General features: G+C 36.7%; 1 protein-coding gene across 1 annotated transcript in view; it reads right to left on the bottom strand.

The window, feature by feature from the left end:
* Positions 1-9,974, bottom strand: part of XKR3 (XK related 3) — a 43,004-nt gene extending 33,030 nt beyond the window's left edge. The window contains exon 1 of the mRNA XM_036305639.1: positions 9,643-9,974. Within this exon, the coding sequence (XP_036161532.1) occupies positions 9,643-9,974 (332 nt within the window). The remainder of the gene's footprint in view (positions 1-9,642) is intronic.
* Positions 9,975-21,875: the final 11,901 nt, after the last annotated feature.

The raw sequence follows: 21,875 nt of genomic DNA, 5'->3' as shown, positions 1-21,875 counted from the left end.
GAGGAAAAACATTCTCTTCAATAAACTCTGTTGGGGAAATTAGATAGATACATGCAAAAAAAGTGAAGCTAGCCCACCAACTTACACCATACACAAGAATAAACACAAAATTGATAAAAGGCAAAAGTAAGTTTTGAAACCATAAAAATCCTAGAAGAAAGCACAGGCAGTAAAATCTCAGACATCTTTCATAGAAATATTTTTGCCAATATGTCTATGAGGGCAAGGGAACCCCAAGAGGAGATAAACAAATGGGACTACAAAAAGTAGAAAAGCTGCACAGCAAAAGAAACCACCAAAATTAAAAGAGAACCACTATATGGAAGAACATATACATCAATGATATATCCAATAAGGGGTTAATTTCTAAATTGTACTGACTTGTTTGGATGAAGCCTACAACTTGGGCATGTGCTTGACAGGAAATCAAACCATGACCTCCTGGTTCATAGGAGCCATGCTGGCCGGACACCACAGAATGCAGAATGTTTTGATTACAGTGGCTTTGTAGTACAATGTGATATCAGATATTGTGATACCTATAACTTTGATCTTATTTCTCAAGATTGCTGAAGCTATTTGGTATCTTTTTTGGTTCCATATAAGTTTTTGTTATAGATTTATGAAGTATGCCATTGGTATTTTAATAGGAATTATGTTAAATATACAAATTGCTTTGGGTAGTATAGACATTTTAATGATGTCAATTCTTCCAATCCATCAACCTGGGTTATTCTACCACCTATTTGTATCTTCCTCAATTTCTATCTTCAGTGTCGTATAGTGTTCAGAGTACTGCTCTTTTACTATTTTGTTTAAATTTATTCCTAGGTATCTTGTTTTTTGTTGTAATAGTAAATGGAATTATTTTTGTTAGTTTCTTTTTCTGATAGTTCTTTATTGGTATATTAAAATGCCACTTATTTTTTTAATATTAACTTTGTATCCTGCTGCTTTGTCAAATTTATTTATCAGTTCTAGTAGTTTTTACAGTGGAGTCTTCCGGGTTTTCTATGTACAATCTCATATCTTCTATGAACAATAGTAGTATTAATTATTTGTTTCTATTTTGGATGCCTTTTATTGTTTCTTCTTGTATTATTGTTGTGGCTAGGACATTCAGGATTATGTTGAATAAAAGTGGTGAAAGTGGATATCCCTGTCTTGTTCATGATATTAGGGGACATATTTTAGTTTTGCTCATTGAGGATGATGTTGGCTGTGGATTTGTCATACATGGTCTTATTATGTTGAGGTATAATTTTATTGTTACTCTACTGAGAGTTTTTATCATAAACTAGAGGCCTGGTCATGAAATTCATGCATGGGGGGCGGCGGGGGGGGGGGGGAGTCTCTCAGCCCGGCCTGCACCCTCTCCCAGTCTGGGAGCCCTCAGGGGATGTCCAACTGCTGGCAGTCGGACATCCTTTGTTCTGCTGCAGGGGCTCCCACCACTGCTGCTGTGCTTGCCAGCTGTGAGCCCAGCTTCTGGCTGAGCAGTGCTCCCTCTGTGGGAGCGCACTGACCACCAAGGGGCAGCTCCTGTGTTGAGCGTCTGCCCCCTGGTGGTCAGTGTGCATCATAGCAACTGGTCATTCTGCCATTTGGTCAATTTGCATGTTAACCTTTTATTATATAGCATGGGTGCTGGATTTTATAAAAAGGTTTTCTTTTTGCATCTAGTGATATAATCATGTAAATATTATCTTTCATTTCGTTAATGTGATGTGTCTCACTTAATGACTTTCAAATATTATACCAACCTTGCAAATTCAAAACAAATGCTTCTTGATCATAGTGGATAATATTTTTAATGTATTGCTGAATCTATTTTTTTAATACTCATTAAGGAGTTTAGCATCTATGTTCACCAGAGATATTGGCCTTTAAATTTATTTTTAAAAAATAAATCTTTACGGTTTGGGGATTGGGATAATGCTGCCCTGATAAAATAAAGCTTGGAAGTCTTCCCTCCACTTCAATTTTTTGGAATAGTTTGAGAATAGCCGCTAGTTCTTCTTTGAATGTTTGATAAAATTCTCCTATGAAGCCATCTGGTCCAGGACCCTGTTTGCTGGGAGTTTTATGCTTACTGCTTCAATAACATTAGTTGAAATTGATCTATCAATATCTGATTCAGTTTTAGAAGACAATATTTCTAGAAATTTATCCATTTTTACCAGGTTGCTGGCATATATTATTTTCATAGTATTTTCTTACAATTTGTTGTATTTCTGTGATGTCACTTGTTACTTTTCTTTCATTTCTGATTTTATTTAGAAACAACATCCATTTATGATTAAAATACTCAATAAAATGGACATAAAATACCTCAAAATATTAGAATTTAATTATGACAAATCCTCAGCCAATATCAGAGTCAATGTTGAAAAATGGAAGGCTTTTTCTTTAAAATTAGGAAGAAAACAAAAATTCCCATTTTAATCACTTTTATTCAACATATTTCTGGAAGTCCTAGCAAGAGAAACCAGGAAAAATAAATAGATATAGTTCATCTAAATTGGGACTGAAGAAGTAAAAGTGTTACTTTCTGCAGATTAAATGATTCTGCATATGGAAGACACAAAAGACTCCACCAAAAATAATTAGGAGCAATAAACAAACACAGTGAGGTTAAAAATTTTAAATGTGTATGCAGATATACACTGCTATTCTATATACAAAATAATTAAGCTTCAGAAATGGAAATAAGAAAATTATTTTTGGAATTGTAACAAAAATACTAAATATTTAGGAATATACTTTAAAAAGAGTCTAAAGAACCTGTATGTAAAAAACTGCAAAGCATTCTTAAATAATATTGAAAAGTACAAAAGAAATAGATATATATTCCATGTTCATGAACTGAAAGGGTAAACATAGTTTAAATGGCCATATAACCAAAAGCAATATATAGTTTAATGCAATCCCCATCATAATTTCAATGTCATTTTTTAAAAAATGTAGAACCAAAATAATCATCAAAATTTTATTGAACCACAAAAACACCTGAATAGACATAGCAATGTAGAGACAAAGAATAAAACCTGAAGTATCACTCTAAATGACTTCAAATAAAACTACAGAGCTATGATAATAAAAGCAGCATGATATTGGCTGATAAACAGACACACAAACAAATGGAACAGAATTGAGGGCCCAGAAATAAAACCAAATGTATGTATATAGTCAAATATTTTTTATTTTAAAAGCCCAAAATAACAAATGGAGTAAAGAAAGCCTCTTCTATTAATGCTGCTGGGAAAATTGGAAAGCCACACACAAAATAAAACAACTAGATTACTGTTTGTCCCCTTGTACAAAAATTAATTCAAAATGGGTTATAAACCTAAATATAAATTCTGGAAAAACAAGTTACATAAAAAAAAACAAAGGTACTAAACGTTTGGGTTTTGGCCTTAGAGTACATTTTATTAATTTGAGCCAAAGGCAAAGACAAGTGATGGCAAAATAAATAAATGGCACTGTATCAAACTAAAGATCTTCTTCATAGCAAAGATAACTGCCAACAAAACCAAAATAAAGCCAAACAAATGGGAGATATTTGCCAACAAATGTTTCAAAAAACGGGTTAACATTCAAACTATATAAAGAACACATATAGGCATAATAGGTGTGCCAGAAGGGGAAAAAGGGAGTGAGGGATAGAGAACATGCTTGAAAAAATAATGGCAGAAAACTTTCCTAACATGGTGAAGGAAAAAGTTACTCAAGTCCAGGAGGCACAGAGAGTCCTAAGCAAGAAGAACCCGAATAGGCCCACGTCCAGACACATTATAATTAAAATTCCAAAAATTAAAGACAAAGAGAGAGAGAAAATAAAATAAAGACAAAGAGAGAATCTTGAAGGCAGCAAGAGAAAATGATAAAGAACTCCCAAAAGGCTGTCAGCTGATTCCTATTCAGAAACTCTACAGGCCAGAAGGGAATGGCATGAAGTACTCAAGTAATGGGAAGCAAGGATCTGAAACCAAGATTTCTTTATACAACAAGGCTATCATTTAAAATAGATGGTAAAATAAAGAGCTTCCCAGAAAAGAAAAATAAAAAACTAAAGGAGTTCAACATGACCAAGCCAACATACAAGAAGTGCTCAAGAGACTACTGTAATGAGAAGAAAAAATAGTGAGTGAAACCTAGGTATACAGAATTAAAATGCCAATAAACAGTACCTATCAATACTAACCTTAAATGTAAATGGACTAAATGCTCCAATAAAAAGACACAGGGTAGCTGAATGGATACAAAAACATGACCCAACTATATGCGGTCTACAAGAGACCAACCTCATAACAAAAGACTCACACAGGATGAGAGTGAAGACATAAAAGAAATATATTCCATGCAAATGGAAATGAAAAAAGCTGGGGTAGCAATACTCATATCTGACAAAAATAGACTTCAAAATGAAGACCATCACAAGAGACAACAAAAGGTCACTACGTAATACTGAAGGCATTGATCCAACAAGAGAAAATAACCCTCGCAAACATACATGCACCCAATATATAAAAATTGGATAGCACTGAAATACATTTTTTAAAAAATCCCTACAGCACTTTAAGGGAGAGATAGACAGCAATATAGTCATAGTGGGGGACTTTAACACCCCACTGACTTCACTGGATGAATCTTTCAGGCAAAAAAATCTAACAAGTAAAAGGTGACTCTAAAAGACATACTGGATTAGATGGATTTCATTGATATTATAGACATTTCATCCCAAAGCTGCTAAATACACAGTCTTCTCAAGTGCACATGGGTCACTCATAAAAATAGACCACATGTTAGGACACAAAACAAGTCTCTACAAGTCAAAAAGACTGAAATCATATCAAACATCTTCTCAGATCACAGTGGAATAAAATTACAAATCAACTACAGTAAAAACACCCCCAAACATTCAAACACATGGGGGCTATATATCATGTTATTAAACAATGAATGAGTTGTCAATGATATCAAGAAATAAATAAAAAAAACTTCCTGGGGGGGGGGGGACAAAAAAATAAAAATAAATAATAAATAAAAAAAATTAAAACAAAATTTTTTTAAAAAGAAGAAAACAAAACACAAAAAAAAGAAGAAGAAAAAAAAAACTTCCTGGAAACAAATGAAAATAAACACAATACAATTCCCAAAAGCAATCCTGAGAGGAAAGTTCATAGCACCACACGCATACCTCACAAAGCAAGAAAAATTAATTTAAAAAAATTTAACACTACAACTTAAAAAATTAGAAACAGAACCATAAGATAATCCCAGAGAAAGGAGGAAGGAAATAATAAAGATTGGAGCAGAAATAAATGATATAAAGATTTTTTTAAAAATCAATGAAACCAAGAGCTAGTTATTTGAAAAGATATGCAAGATTATGAACTGTTAGCCAGACTCATCAAGAAACAAAGACATAGGACCCAAAAAAACAAAATCAGAAATGAAAGAGGTGAAGTAACCACTGACACCACAAAAATACAAAGATTGTAAGAAAATACTATGAACTATTTTTATGTCAACAAGCTAGACAATATCGATGAAATGGACAAATTCCTAGAAAAAAATACAATCTCCCAAAATTATATCAAGAAGAATCAGAAAACCTGAATTGGTCAATACCAACTGATGAAATTGAAGCAGTAAACAACAACAACAACAAAACTCCCAGCAATCAAAAGCTCTGATCCAGATAGCTTCACAGGAGAGTTTCACCAAACATTCAAAGAATAACTAACTCTTACACTCTGCAAACTATTGCAAAAATCAAAGAGGAAGGAACATGTCCAAGCTCTTTTTATGAGGCCTACATTACCCTAATCCCAAAACCAGATAAAGACACTACAAAGATAGAAAATTACAGGCCAATATCCCCGATGTACATAGATGTTAAAATCCTTAATAAAATATTAGCAAATTGGGTCCAGCAATATATTAAAAAGATCATATTCCAAGACCAAACGGGATTTATTCCAGGGATGCAAGGCTGGTACAATGTTGGTAAATCAATAAACATGGTACATCACATTAAAAAATTGAAAGACAAATATCAAATTATAATAAAAATACATTCGGAAAAAGCATTCAACAATATCCAACACCCATTTTTTATAAAATCTCTCAGCAAAATGAGAATAGAGGGAACATATCTCAACGTGATAAAGGCCATATATGACAAATCTACAAGGAGCATCATACTCAATAGGCAAAATTTAAAATCATTTTCTCTAAGAACAGGAACAAGACAGGGATGTCTGCTTTCACCACTCTTATTCAACATAGTACTGGAAGTCCTAGCCACAGCGATTAGACAAAGGGAAGAAATAAAAGGCATCCAAGTTGGAAAGGAGGAAGTAAAACTGTCATTAACAGATGACATGATATTGTACATGAAAAACCCTAAGAACTCCACCAAAGAACTACTAGACTTAATAAACAAATTCAGCAATGTAGCAGGATACAAAGTTAACACCCAGAAATCTAAGAAATTTTTATACACCAATAATGAACTCTCAGAAAGAGAAACTAAACAAATAATCCCATTTACCATAACAACAAAAAACTTGAGATACTTAGGAATAAACTTAACCAAGGCAGTAAAAGACCTTTACTCAGAAAACTATGAACATTTAAACAGAGATAGAGGAAGATATAAACAAGTGAAAGAATATACTATATTCATGGATTGGTAGAATTAACATCATTAAAATGTCCATACTATCCAAGTCAATCTACAGATTCAATGCAATCCCTATTAAAATACCACCAGCATATTTCACAGATCTAGAATAATCCAAAAACTCATATAAAATTTAAAAAGACTGAATAGATGCAGCAAAGCAATCTTGAGAAATAAAAATAAAGTTGGAGCAATCACAAAACCAGATATCAAGCTGTATTACAAAGCCACTGTTCTCAAAACAGCCTAGTACAGGCACAAGTACAGGCATATAGATCAATGGAACAGAACAGAGACCCCAGAAATTGCCCCAAGCCATTAACTCAGTTAATATTTGACAAACAACAGAGTAAAGACAGTCTCTTCAATAAACTGTGTTGGAAAAATTGGACAAATACATGCAGAAAAATGAAACTAGAATACCGACTTACACCATACACAGAATAAACTCAAAATGGATAAAGGACTTAAATGTAAGATGGGAAACCATAAAAATCTTAGAGGAGTAAAAGGAAGTATAATCTCAGACATCTCATTTAGCAATATGTTCAGATACATCTCCTAGGGCAAAGGAAACTAAGGAGAAAATAAACAAATGAGGCTACCTCAAAATAAAAAGCTGCTGTACAGCAAAAGAAATCATCAACAAAACCAAAAGAGAGCCCACTGTATGGGAGAACTTATTTGGCAATGATACAGCTGATAGAGGGTTAATATCCAAAATGTATAAGGAACACATACAATTTAACAAAAGGAAGACAAACAATCCAATTAGGAAATGGACAAAAAGACATAAATAGACATTTCTCCAAACTGGACATACAGAAAGCCAAGAGACATATAAAAAATGCTCAAAGTCACTGACCATCAGAAAAAAGCAAATCAAAACAACAATAAGGTACCATCTCACACCTGTCAGACTGGCTATCATCAACAAATGAACAAACGACAAGTGCTGGCAAGGATGTGGAGAAAAGGGAACTCTTGTACACTGCTGGTGGGAATGCAGACTGATGCAACCACTGTGGAAAACAGTATGAAGTTTCCTCAAAAAATTAAAAATGGAACTCCCATTTGATCTAGTGATCCCACTTCTAGGAATATATCCTAAGAAACCCGAAACACCGATCAGAAAGCATGCATGCACCCCTATGTTAATAACAGCACAATTTACCATAGCTAAGATCTGGAAACAGCCCAAGTGCCCATCAGTAGACCATTGAATAAAAAAGCTGTGGTATATTCATACCATGGAATACTATGCAGCAGTAAAACATAAGGACCTCTTACCCTTTGAGACAGCATGGAGGGACCTAGAAAGTATTATGCTAAGTCAAATAGCCAGTCAGAGAAAGATAAGTATCAGATGATCTCAATCTTATGTGGAATCTAATTAACAAAATAAACTAATGAAGGGAGTGAATCCAGAGACATGGAAGAATGGAACAGAGTGTAGAATCTGGGGAGGAAGGTAAAGGAGGGTGGGTGAGTGGAAGGTGATCAACTAAAGAACTTGTATGCACATATGCATAAATAATGGTGAAGGCCTGGGGCGGGTAGTAGGGGAGGCTAGAGGGGGTCAATGGGGGAGAAAAAGGTACATATGTAATACTTTCAACAATAAAGATTTTAAAAAATAAAATTAATACTGCCAAAAAACTGCAAAAAATAAAAATAAATAAAACCTATATAAACATTAACCGATTTCACTTCATGAATTTGTGCAAAACATTTTTATATGCTATATGAATGTATTGTTTAGGGAATGAAGTTAGTAATACTATAATAACTTTATCATGTCATATGGGCACTCGAGTTATCAGGGTAATCACCTCATAAGATATATATATTATATTATGCACCTGAAACTAATATAATATTGTTTGAAAACTATATTTTTCAAAAGGTTTTTGCTGCCAACATTATCTGGGTTTTCTGTATTTATAAATTTTGTAGTTAACATGTTTTTCCTTTTCTGTAGTATATGAATAAGTCCTTTTTCTTCAAGAAATACAGTGAATAAAACTTAAATTAGCTCAAGGGAACAAATCCAAATAATTTAATTTGCTGTTCCTAGGATTAAATTTATGGTATGGATTTTTCTGATTTTACAGATGAAAACATATGGGCTCAGAGAGGTCAAGGAAGCTAATTTTAGTATGGTAAGTGCTAAAGTGGGATTCCAAATATGCAGAGCTCTAAAAGCCAGTCCCACTCTTTCTTTTCACACTTTTAGTTTTTGTTTCTATTCTTGTATCAAAGTTATATATGCCCATAGTTTAAAGAATAAAACGGTTCCCACGGGGGGGAAAAAATTATGGTATGAAGGATATTTCAGTATAACTTAAATTATCTTTCTATGGGTTTTTCTACCTAAAACCCTAAGTGCAGAACTAGAGAAATTAATTCCTATAAAACACATAGTTCTCATGCAAATCGGCATGATAAAGTAGGAGTGACAATGGAAATGAATTGTTTAAATGCATATAAGTAATCCAAGTTTCAGATTCAATTTATAGAGTGTCTTGATAATCTGCAACTAATAAATTTACAAGGAAAATATATGACATTGTTTCTTAAAGTGTATCTGTCTTTCTCATTCTGTTCTCACCCTGCAACATAATGTTATATCTCTATTTCTCATAATTACTTAAAATAACATTCATAATTGGCTTAAGGAGGTAAATAATAAAACTGAATGTGATACATTCATTAGAAGAACAGAAGAAACAATTTATATTTCATTTTGTATTATTCAAAACTCTCATTGTCTTAAAATTGATGACCACCTTATACCAATAGTTTCAAGTTAAGAAAACTAAACAAAACTAAAATATAAGCAATTTTGTTAAAGAATCAATTAGTGCATCCACATGCATATTAGTCTACATTTTACTTTGGATCTTTTAGAAACAGTAAATGAATGAAATATATTTAATATCACTTACCTCACCACAGGACCTAGAAGCAAAATGTGCCCAACAAACAAAAATTTATGTCTGATCAAGTCTTTCTGGAAAAGCAAAAGGACAGCTTGATCCAAAACTACTCCCACAAGAAGAAAGCCAATGGTGAATGACATCCAGAATATATCATTATTCTTTCGATAAACATCAAATAGATACAAAGCAGAGGCAGCTTCACCACAATAGAGAAGAGTTAAGAATAAAATGCTTATTGGAAATTGTATATAGTCTTTGTAGTCAGGAAGGATTTCGTCTGGAAAAGCTGAACCTCCATCTCTGTTTTCTTCATGAGGCACTTCCACTGCTGTCTCCATTCTTGGAGTGGCAGCAATCCAACCTCCTTCTCTTAAATAATAAGTACAGTAAAGGTTAATATCCAAACCAAATAGTAGTAAACAAGATCCTGTAAAATTTAACATTCATTGAAAATGTAAATATAAGCATCTAAATATAGACCACGGATTATGACATAATTCCACATCTGGTTTAGAGAATATTGAAATACAATATCTAATTCTACCTATTCTTTAGAAAATTTAATGATCAGAGTAGACTTCATTAAGTCAGAATGTCCTTTTACTTTAAAAGTGTTTGCTCTAATATACATAAGCTTACACTAAGCACCTACATGTACTCCAACTTATAATTGTTATCCTTCAAAAAGAAAACGTTCACTAACAATTGGCAATATACTACACTAAACCTAAAATACAAACCCCATACATATATGGATTTATGTCTGTTTTGTTCTCAGAATTGTCCCAAACAGTACCTGATATCTTGCAATGTCTTAATAATTATGTGCTGAATAAATTAAGGAAAAATTTTTTAAAAGGATGGAAAGTTACCTTTTTGAGAAAACTCCTCCCCTCAGCTTGTCTTCCCACAAGAAAACACTCCCAATTTTATAAAGTCTACTCTGAACTTTGTTTATTCTAAAAGCATATGAGACATAAGTGAATTCACTTCTTTCTGTAACACTCCATATTCTGTCCTAAAATTAAGCTGAGGATGCTGAAGCAGAAAAAAATACTTTTGTCCATATTATCTGTTTGTACTATATTATTAATGGCATAATATTTGGAAGAATATTTATATGCATTTGTTATAAGTGGTAAATTTCCCAATCATAATATTATCTCCCCAATTTTTCCTATTTAACCTGAAAAATACTTCTTCATAATTAATGACAACTTTAATTTAGCTCATATGCTTTTTCAGCTGTTCAAAGCCCTGCTACTTTAGTAAGTGTAACCCATTCTATTTTATCTCTGTGTTTAACCTGCAAACACAGTCTCTTACAAACATAGGTCTCAAACACGAACCAAGATTTTGTTGTTTATTGATATATAATTCACACCCATAAAACATCCTTTTAAAGTACACGTTTGGTGATTTTTCAGGATAATTACAGAGTTTTACAAACAATACCACTATCCTATATAATAAAAGGCTAATATGCAAATTGACTGAATGGGGGAACAACCAGTAGCTATGAAGCACATTGACCACCAGGGGGCAGACACTCAACAGAGGAGCTGCCCCCTGGTGGTCAGTGCACTCCCACAGGGGAAGCGCTGCTCAGCCAGAAGTCAGGCTCACGGCTGGTGAGTGCAGCGGCAGTGGCTGGAGCCTCTCCCACCTCCACAGCAGTCGGACATCCCCCGAGGGCTCCTGAACTACGAGAGGGCGCAGGCCGGGCTGAGGGACCCCCCTGAGTGCATGAATTTCATGCAACGGGCCTCTATTCTAAAGATAAAACATTTCATCACCCTAAAAAAGAAACTATACCAATTAGCAATCAATTCTATTTCCCTCCTTTCCTAGTCCTAGGCAATTACTAATATGTTTTCTCTATACAAGATTTGAACATTCTAGACATTTTATATAAGTGAAATGATAGAATATTTAGCATCTTCTAACTGATAGCCTCAATTCTGGAATATATTCAATAAGGTTGGTATAACAAACAGCCACAAAGGTAGATATAGTATCTCTTTCTGGGCAAGAGGATAGCTCTTAGCTCCTTTTGAAAGACCAGGGTTTACAAAGTGTAGAATTACAAAAATAATACAAAATACTGCACATGCAGCATCAACCCAGATCCAACTACACACCCTACCCTGTTGCTCTTCATACAAGCATGAACGTCATTGTCTTTCCTAAACTGTAATATTCTTCACAGTGGTTGATATCAACTGAAATTCTTCTACCTGTTGAATTCTTACTTTCATAATTATTCCATCTGCACTTTTGATCCAGTCCCATGAAAATTAAATGTCAAGTAATGCATTATATAAATATAGATAATTATTTCATCCAATTAGCAAATTAGCCTTATTACTATTCCTTTAGAGAATTACAAACTTTCAATTAAACAACAAAAAAGAATTCTTTTTTAAAAAATATATTTTATTGACTTTTTACAGAGAGGAAGGGAGAGGGATAGAGAGTCAGAAACATCAATGAGAAAGAAACATCGATCAGCTGCCTCCTGCACACCCCCCACCGGGGATGTGCCCGCAACCAAGGTACATGCTCCTGACTGGAATCAAACCTGGGACCCTTCAGTTCACAGGCCAATGCTCTATCCACTGAGCCAAACCAGTTAGGGCAAAAAAAGAATTCTTAATTGTTTTCACCTTTTTTCCAAAATCCCCTTCTAGACTAATGTTCTATCACTAAAGTCTGTTTTCTATCATATAGCTATTGAATCTTTTCTGATAAAACAAACTAGAAATAAATTATGTAAACAAAAAATTTAAGTAAGTCATTAAATTAAACCTTTAAGGAGACAGTGAAGAGAAATATGACTGAAAAAATAAGGGAATCAACATATAACATTTCAATGGGCATTTAAATACCATTCATATTTAATCCACCTTAAGTTAATTTTTGTACATAGGGACAAAGTGTAGTCTAGTTTTATTCTTTTGCATGAGAGTTTCCAACTTTCTCAAGGCTACTTATTGAAGAGGATGTCTTTTTTAAATTTTAATTCTTTGGCTTTTTTGTTGAAAATTATTTTCCCATATACATATGTGCTTATTTTCAGGCTCTCAATTCTATACCATTGACATGTTTTTATGACAATATCATGGTGATATTTCTCTTTTTTTAATTATTGGGTTATAATGGATAATAACATTTTATAATAATCAGGTATACAGTTCTACAATTAAGTAATGGGCAAAGGACCTAAATAGACACTTCTCCAAGGAGGACACACAGATGGCCAAGTGATATATGAAAGGTTGCTCAACATTACTAACCATCAGATAAATTCGAATTAAACCACAACGATGGAGAATATTATGCTAAGTGAAATAAGCCAATCTGAGAAAGACAAATGTCACATGATCTCACTTATTTGTGGAATCTAATGAACAAAATTAATTGACCAACAAAATAAGACCTGAGTTAGCCTGGAGGTCAAATCACCCCTGGTATTGCCGACAACAATCAAGGCTTACTTACAACAAGACTGCGCACAAAGACCACTAGGGGGTGCACCAAGAAAAGATAAAAAAATGCGGAGACAAAGAAACAGGAAGCAAATATCAGAAATGGAAGATATAGAGCTCAAAACCACACTTTTAAGGTCTCTCAAGAACTGTCTAGAAGCCGCCGATAAACTTAGTAAGGCCCTCGAAAAGACTGGTGAGACCATCGATAAATGTAGTGAGATCCTCAAGAAATCTAATGAGACCCTCGATGTTGTGATAAAGAACCAACTAGAAATTAAGCATACACTGACTGAAATAAAGAATATTATACAGACACCCAACAGCAGACCAGAGGAGCGCAAGAATCAAGTCAAAGATTCGAAACGTGAAGAAGCAAAAAACACCCAACTGGAAAAGCAAAATGAAAAAAGAATCCGAAAATACGAAGATAGTGTAAGGAGCCTCTGGGACAGCTTCAAGCGTACCAACATCAGAATTATAGGGGTGCCAGAAGATGAGAGAGAGCAAGATATTGAAAACCTATTTGAAGAAATAATGACAGAAAACTTCCCCCACCTGGTGAAAGAAATAGACTTACAGGTCCAGGAAGCGCAGAGAACCCCAAACAAAAGGAATCCAAAGAGGACCACACCAAGACACATCATCATTAAAATGCCAAGAGCAAAAGACAAAGAGAGAATCTTAAAAGCAGCAAGAGAAAGAAACCCAGTTACCTACAAGGGAATACCCATACGACTGTCAGCTGATTTCTCAACAGAAACGTTGCAGGCCAGGAGGGAGTGGCAAGAAATATTCAAAGTGATGAATACCAAGAACCTACAACCAAGATTACTTTATCCAGCAAAGCTATCATTCAGAACTGAAGGTCAGATAAAGAGCTTCACAGATAAGGAAAAGCTAAAGGAGTTCATCACCACCAAACCAGTATTATATGAAATGCTGAAAGGTATCCTTTAAGAAGAGGAAGAAGAAGAAAAAGGTAAAGATACAAATTATGAACAACAAATATGTATCTATCAACTAGTGAATCTAAGAATCAAGTGAATAAATAATCTGGTGATTATAATAGAATCAGGGACATAGAAAGGGAATGGACTGACTATTCTTGTGGGGGAAAGGGGTGTGGGAGATGCGGGAAGAGACTGGACAAAAATCGTGCACCTATGGATGAGGACAGTGGGTGGGGAGTGAGGGCGGAGGGTGGGGCCTGAACTGGGAGGAGGGGAGTTATGGGGGAAAAAAGAGGAACTAATGTAATAATCTGAACAATAAAGCTTTAATTAAAAAAAAAAATAAGACCTGAAGCTTGGAGGCATGAAACCGACTGACATAATTCAATGTGGGGTTAGGCGGACAAGAAAAGATAAACTAACTTATATACTTACTAAAGGTCCGGTGCATGAAAATTTGTGCACTCGGGGGTGGGGGAGTCCTTCAGCCTGGCCTGCACCCTCTTGCAGTACAGGAGCCCTTGGGGAATGTCCATCAGCCAGCTTAGGCTTGGTCCCCAGGGGATTGGGCCTAGGCTTGCAGTCAGACATCCCTCTGGCAGCCCAGGAGCCCTTGGGGAATGTCTGACTAACAGCTTAGGATGTCTAACTAGTCAGACATCCTTAGTGCTGCTGCAGAGGTAGGAGAGGCTCCCACCACCGCCACTGTGCTGGCCAGCCATGAGTCGGCTTCTGGCTGAGTGGTGTGCTCCCCTTGTGAAAATGCACTGACCACCAGGGGGCAGCTTCTGTGTTGAGCGTCTGTCCCCTAGTGGTCAGTGCGCATCATAGCGACCAGTCATTTTTGGTCATTCCACTGTTAGGGTCAATTTGCATATTATTCTTTTATTATATAGGATAGGCATAGCCCATGGACATTGGCAATAGGGTAGTGAAAACTTGGGGAGCTGGATAGGAGCTGGGAGGAAGGATGTAAGAGTGGAAAATGGGACACATCTGTAATACTATCAACAATAAAAAATATATATTAAAAAAAAACAACAAATAAATGGGGGGAAAAACACAATGAGCCCAGCAGGTGTTCTCAGTGGTTGAAGATAGACAAAGGAACCAAGAGGTTGCTGGTTTATTCCTGGTCAGAGCACATGCATGACTTGCTGCTCCATCCCCAGTAGGGGCATGCAGTACACAGCTGATTCATGATATTTCTCTCTCCTAGATGTTTCTGTCTCTCTATTCCTTTCCCATCCTCTCTCTCTAAATGTCACTAAAAACATCTCTTAAAAGCCCACAATGATCTGTCATCCACACCTGTCAGAATGGCTATCATAAATAAATGAACAAAAACAAGTGCTGGCAAGGATGTGGAGAAAAGGGAACCCTCGTACATTGCTGCTGGAAATGTAGACTGGTGAAGCCTCTGTGGAATACAGCATTAAATTACCTCAAAAAATTAAAAATGGACCTGGCACCCTAGCTGGTTTGACTCAGTGGATAGAGCCTCTGCCTGTGGACCGCCTGTTCGATTCCTGTCAAGGGCACATACCTCGATTGCAAGCTCCATCCCAGCCCTAGTTGCAGTGTGCCAGAGGCAATCAATCAATGTATTTCACACTGATGTTTCTCTGTGTGTGTGTTTCTCCCCCTTCTTTCCACTCTCCTTAAAAATCAATAGAAAAATATCCTTGGGTGAGGGTTAACAAAACAAACAACAAAACAAAATGGACCTGGCTGGGTGGCTCATTCAGATGTAGCATCAGCCTGAACACCAAAAGGTTATAGGTAAAATTCCAAGTCAAGGCACATACTTAGGTTGTGTGTTTGATTCCTGGTGGAGGCACATATGGGAGGCAATCAATCAGTTTCTCCAGCACATCAATGTTTCTTTCTCTCTCTGTGTCCCTATCTCACTCTTTATGCTTTCCTCTGTATCAAAAATCAATAAACATAGCCTCAGATGAGAAAAGACATAAATAAAAATGGAATTGCCTATAACCAGTGATTTCACTTCTGGGAGTATACCCAAATAAACCGGAAGATCAAATTCAAAATAATATAGACACCTATGTGTTCATTGCAGCATTATTTGCAATAGCTAAGATTTGGATCAGACCAAGTGCTTATAAGTAGATAGGTGGATAAAAAAAAGTTGTGGTACATTCATAGAATGGAATACAACTCAGCCATATAAAAGAAGGCTCACTTGCCTTTTGCAACAGAAGTAATGTACCAGGTCTGATCTAGGAAGCTAAGCAGGGTTGGGCCTGGTTAGTATTTGGATGAGATACCACCTGGGAATACTTGGTGCTGTAGGCTCTTTTGCCCCCCAGATGCCAGAAAAGGGCTGGGTCTAGGCTACCTTCGTCTCTATTCCTAAGAGATTTTCCCATGCCCCCAAGTAAGGCCCTCCCTCAGGAACTATGGCTGGGCACCATGCCCTCTCTCTCTCTCTCTCTCTCTCTCTCTCTCTCTCTCTCTCTCTCTCTCAGATCAATAAAACCATATATTTTTTAAAAAACAATGGATAAATACATAAACAAGTGGAACAACTTCATCTCTCTCTCTTTCCCTCCCACCCTTCCTCCTTTCTATTCTTTCTTTTTAAAAAGCAATGTGAAAAAATAACTTTGGGTGAGAATTAACAAACAAATCAAATGAAATAGTAAAATGAAATGAAATATAAAATAGACCAAAGACACAGTAGGCATCTCACCAGAGAGGAGGAGAGACTGATGGATGGCCAATAGGCCATCCACTCGAGAAGACGTGAGCCAGTGGTTTCCAGGGGATGCCAATGAACATCACAGGGAGACATCATTGGAATACAGCCCCCAGAATTCCTTGAGTAAAATATGGGGAAGAATATCCAGAAAGTGCTGGTGAGGTCACATCGTGGGAAAACCAAGTCACTCACTGATGATGATGTAAAATGGTATGTCTGAGTAACACAGAGGCAGTGGCAGCAGTAATGGGGGATTTGGTGAAGCTTAATGGAGCACAGACCCATTTCCGGAACTGGTGAAGTTTACTATTGCTAAGGCTAGATGGCATAGGGAGGCTAACTTCAGTGGACCTCATGTGTGATCCTGCTACAGACACCACCCTGGACCGCGTAGCCAGGCAAAAGCCAGTGTGATCCCAAGCAACTGCAGCTGACACCTGTGGGACCAGTTCTGTGAGGGAAGGGGGTACAGCTCAAAACAGGGACAAACAAGGGGTGAGACCCAGCCTCTGGGCTAAAGAGTCCCTGCCCACTGGACTACTAGGGGCTTTACCTCTCCGACCTCAATCAGGTTGCCTAGTGACTCACCAGCACTTTCTGGATACTGTTCTCCATATTTTGCTCAAGGAATTCTGAGGGCTATATCCCAATGATGTCTCCCTGTGATGTTGCACCAGAGAAGCTCCAAGGAGGTCCAGGATAGACATACCAAGAGAGCAGATTCAACAACAGAGCAAAATCCAGCTGGCTCTAAAAACAGTGGACCCAAAGGTTTTTGAGTGAGAGTGGTTTTGTTTAGTGGTGTGTGTGTGTATGTATGTGTGTGTGTGTGTGTGTGTGTGTGTGCCTGTGTGGATTTTTTGTTTGGTTTTTTTTTCCTCTTTTATCTTCTCTTTTTTTTTCTTGCATATTGTTAATTTCTTTCTTTTGATTCTATTCTACATATTCTTATCAATTTTTCTTTTTTTTTTTAAACATATTTTATTGATTTTTTACAGAGAGGAAGGGAGAGGGATAGAGAGTTAGAAACATCGATGAGAGAGAAACATCGATCAGCTGCCTCCAGCACGCCCCCTACTGGGGATGTGCCCGCAACCCACGTACATGCCCTTGACCGGAATCGAACCTGGGACCTTTCAGTCCGCAAGCCGACGCTCTATCCACTGAGCCAAACCGGTTTTGGCAATTTTTCTTATTATTTTTTGTTTTTCTCATTTTTTCATTTTACTTTTCCTATGTATATCTTAATATATACATTATTACTATATTTTAGATTCATTACTATTATTTCATTTATTTTCCATTTTCCTTTCTTTTTTCCTCCTATATTAGTTCTTTTAGCTTCCTCCTGGCTTCCAAATAGCCTTTTTTTTTTCATCTTCTATTTTCTCCCTTTTTCTTTTCTTTTTTTGTAAATATATCTTTATTGTTGAAAGTATTACAAATGTCCCCCTTTTCTGCCATTGACCTCTCCCAGCCCACCCCCATTCCCCAGCCCAGGCCTTCACCTTTCTATTGTCTATGTCCATTGGTTATGCTTATATGCATGCAAGTTCATTGGTTGATCTCTAGCCCTCACCCTCACCCCCCGCCCACCCTCCCCTGCTTCCCCCCTGAGGTTTGACAGTCTGTTTGATGCTTCTATATCTCTGGATCTATTTTGGTTCATCAATTTTATGTTGTTCATTATATCCCACAAATGAGTGAAATCATGTGATACTTATCTTTCTCTGACTGGCTTATTTCACTTTGCATAATGCTCTCAAATCCAGACCCAGATAAGTACAACAACCTCAAAGAAAATGCTTTTAAAAACCAGACTGAGCAAAACCATGGTAGACAATAGGACCAGATGCACTCAACAGTTATTGGAAACCAGAACCCTAATTTCATCATAATTAATGACTTTCCCCTATTAATGCATGCCCTCAAAGCTATTGGAAAGCCAATTCATTGAGCATGAACTGACCTGCAGCTCTGGCACCATTTCCTTGATTAATAAACCTTTGTTTTATTTTAATTGAATTTATTGGGGTGATATTTGTTAATAAAGTTATATAGACTTCAAGTGCACAATTCTATAATACCTCAACTGAATATTGGATTGTGTGTTCATTACCCCCAGTCAAGTCTCCTTCCATCACCACTTATATCTCTTTTACCTTCTTCTAACTTTTGTAATCCCTCCTTCCCTCTGGTAATCACCATACAGTCTGTGTCTATGAGGTTGTTGTTTTTTGTTGTTTTGAATAATCCACTCAGGTTTTCTATGGAGCCCATCAGCTTTGGGATCTCTTCATTTTTTATTATTTTTTTTGTACTGTACCTCTGACAATTATTCAAAATGATCTAATTCAATTTCACTGATTCTGCCATCTTATAAAAACTGAACCCATCCAGTAATATTTTTCCTGGATTATTATATTTCTTAGCTCCACAATTTTTTATTATTATCCTTTCTATGTTAATTTTTTATTATTATTCTTTCTAATTTTGTTTGTGATCCATCATTGATTATTTTCAAAAAGTTGTTTTAAATTCTTTATGAGGTAACTTCAGATCTGAATTTCATTTTTAAATTAAATTATTGGAATTATATTGGTTAAAATTATATATCTTTCAAGTGTAGCATTCTATAATACATCTTCTGTATATTATATTGTGTGTTTACCTCCAAATTCTAGTCTTCTCCAGCCATCATTTATCCACAATGTATCTGCTTTACATGCCCTCACCTTCCTTTCACTGTGGTAGTCACCATATTGTTGCCTGTATATATGAATCTTTAATTGATGTATATGTTTTTGATAAACCTGTATCAGGTCAGTAGATTAAAAAGTTGTGCTACATTTACAAGTCTAAAAACTACTCTGCTATAAAAAAAATAAGAATATCTTACCTTTATGACAGTACGAATGGACCTAGAGGGGATCTGAATTTTTTTAGGGTTGGTTTCTAGAGTTTCATATTGTTACACTGATTGGGGCATATTTTGTATGTTTCCTTGTATACATTGTAATCGTTTCTGAGATCTGGGCATTTTAAAGTCCAACCACTTATATGGGATTTCTGAAAAAAACTTTCACTAATCACCCCACTAGCAGTCTTAGGATTTCTCAAACCTATTCTTATTTTTGTTCCTTATCTTTCTGCCTATAAAACTCCAGCTCTGACATAAGGTGGTGCTTGCCTCTATTTTCAACGACAACTTCCACATAGCCTATTGGACTGTCACTGATCCCAGTCAGGCAAGCCAGAAACCAATTTCTAGGAAGCCCCCAGACAAAGCAGAATGTTGAACACATAGCCCACCCTGTTGTTTCCCTTCTTATAAAGAGCACCATGGGATGAGTACAAGCTAGTACACAAAAGTAAACTCATTTTCTCATCTTTTAGCTGAACTCTGTTTCTGAGTTTACAGGGGCTTGGATACTGTAGCTTCTTCTTAGATGATCTTTAAAGTTCTCAGGAAGGAATTCTGGTCCATATATTGTTGTTAACTCACAATGTATGGAGGAACTAAGGTCTATATCTACCTAGTACACCAGTTTGCTAACATCACTTTTCAGCACATTCAACCAATCACTTCCTATGATTATTTCAGAACAAATAGTGCCCAGGAAATAACTGATTGTGAGAAGATAGCTATGGTAGTATGTAAACATACTGATGATTGTTGAAGTTTTAATAGCTAAAATGTCATTCACAGGTAAAAATTAGAAAACAAACTAATCAAATATTAAAAATTAAATGGTGCTTTCTCATTGTATCATAGTTATTACAAATAAATATTCCTATGTTTTATAGAAAAATATTCATAAAATGGAAAAGTATATACACTATAAAATAATTAAAACAAAAGCGAGTCAATAAAATATGTGAAAGAAGTGCATTTCTAAAACTTAACATATAAAAACTGTCATAGTTCAAGAATTGTATAACTAAGTGCTATAAAAATATTTTATGTCACAGATTAGTCTTATGAGCTAAAATTTGTATATATGAATATTAGCAGATAATATGTTCTCCATAGTATCATTGGTTTAATATGGAGAAGGCCCTATAAACCTTACTTCTTTCCCTCCTAAACACCCAAACATATAAAAGTACATAAATTTAAGAAAAAATATAAATAGAAGAAATATATTTAAACTTAAGGCCCGGTGTACGAACTCCATGCACTGAGTTGAGGGGTCCTCAGCCTGGCCTGCGCCCTCAGTCCAGGACCCCTTGGGGGATGTCCGCCTGCAGGCTTAGGCCTGCTCCCTACAGGGATCGGGCCCAAGCCAGCAGTCGGACATCCTTTTCGCAGTCCAGGAACCCTTGCTCCTTACTGCCCAACTGCTTGCTGCTCCTTACTGCTCAGCTTGCTGCTCCTTAGCACTGCCGTGAAGGCGGAGAGGCTCCCACCACCACTGCTGTGCTTGCCAACTGTGAGCCTGGCTTCTGGCTGAGCGGCGCTCCCCATTTAAGAGTGCACTGACCACCAGGGTGGAGCTCTTGCTTTCAATGTCTGCCCCCTGGTGGTCAGTGCGCATCATAGCAACTGGTCATTCTGGGCATTCTGCTGTAAAGGTCACTTAGGCTTTTATTATATAGACTAGAGGCCCAGTGCACAAAAATTTGTGCACTGGCAGGGGAGGGGGGTGGGGTTGGGTGCGCCCTCTCAGAGTCTGGGATCCCTCGGGAGATAACCACCTGCTGGCTTAGGCCTCGGTGCCTGCCCTGCCTCCCCGGGTTGCGCACACAGCAGGGCCGATCCAGGGGTTGGGGCACCGCCCTGGGTTGGGTCGCACACAGGATGCCCGGATAGAGGCCGGGCGGGCTCACCAATCGCTGCTGCACCGCCCGGCCGCCCCAGGTCGGGTCGCACACGGACGCCCACCGCCCCGGGTCACAGATAGCAGGTCTGGATGGTGGCGGGGCAGGTGGGATGGCGCTGTCCCGCCCTGCCTGCAGTATGCAAATTAGCCACCATCTTTGTTGGCAGTTAATTTGCATATCGCGCTGATTAGCCAATGGGAGGCATAGCAAAGGTATGGTCAATTACCATGTTTGTCTATCATTAGATAGGAT

The sequence above is a fragment of the Myotis myotis genome, unplaced genomic scaffold (assembly GCF_014108235.1).
Source record: "Myotis myotis isolate mMyoMyo1 unplaced genomic scaffold, mMyoMyo1.p scaffold_m19_p_4, whole genome shotgun sequence".
NCBI classification, from domain to species: domain Eukaryota; kingdom Metazoa; phylum Chordata; class Mammalia; order Chiroptera; family Vespertilionidae; genus Myotis; species Myotis myotis.
This window is presented reverse-complemented; position numbering and strand designations above follow the sequence as displayed.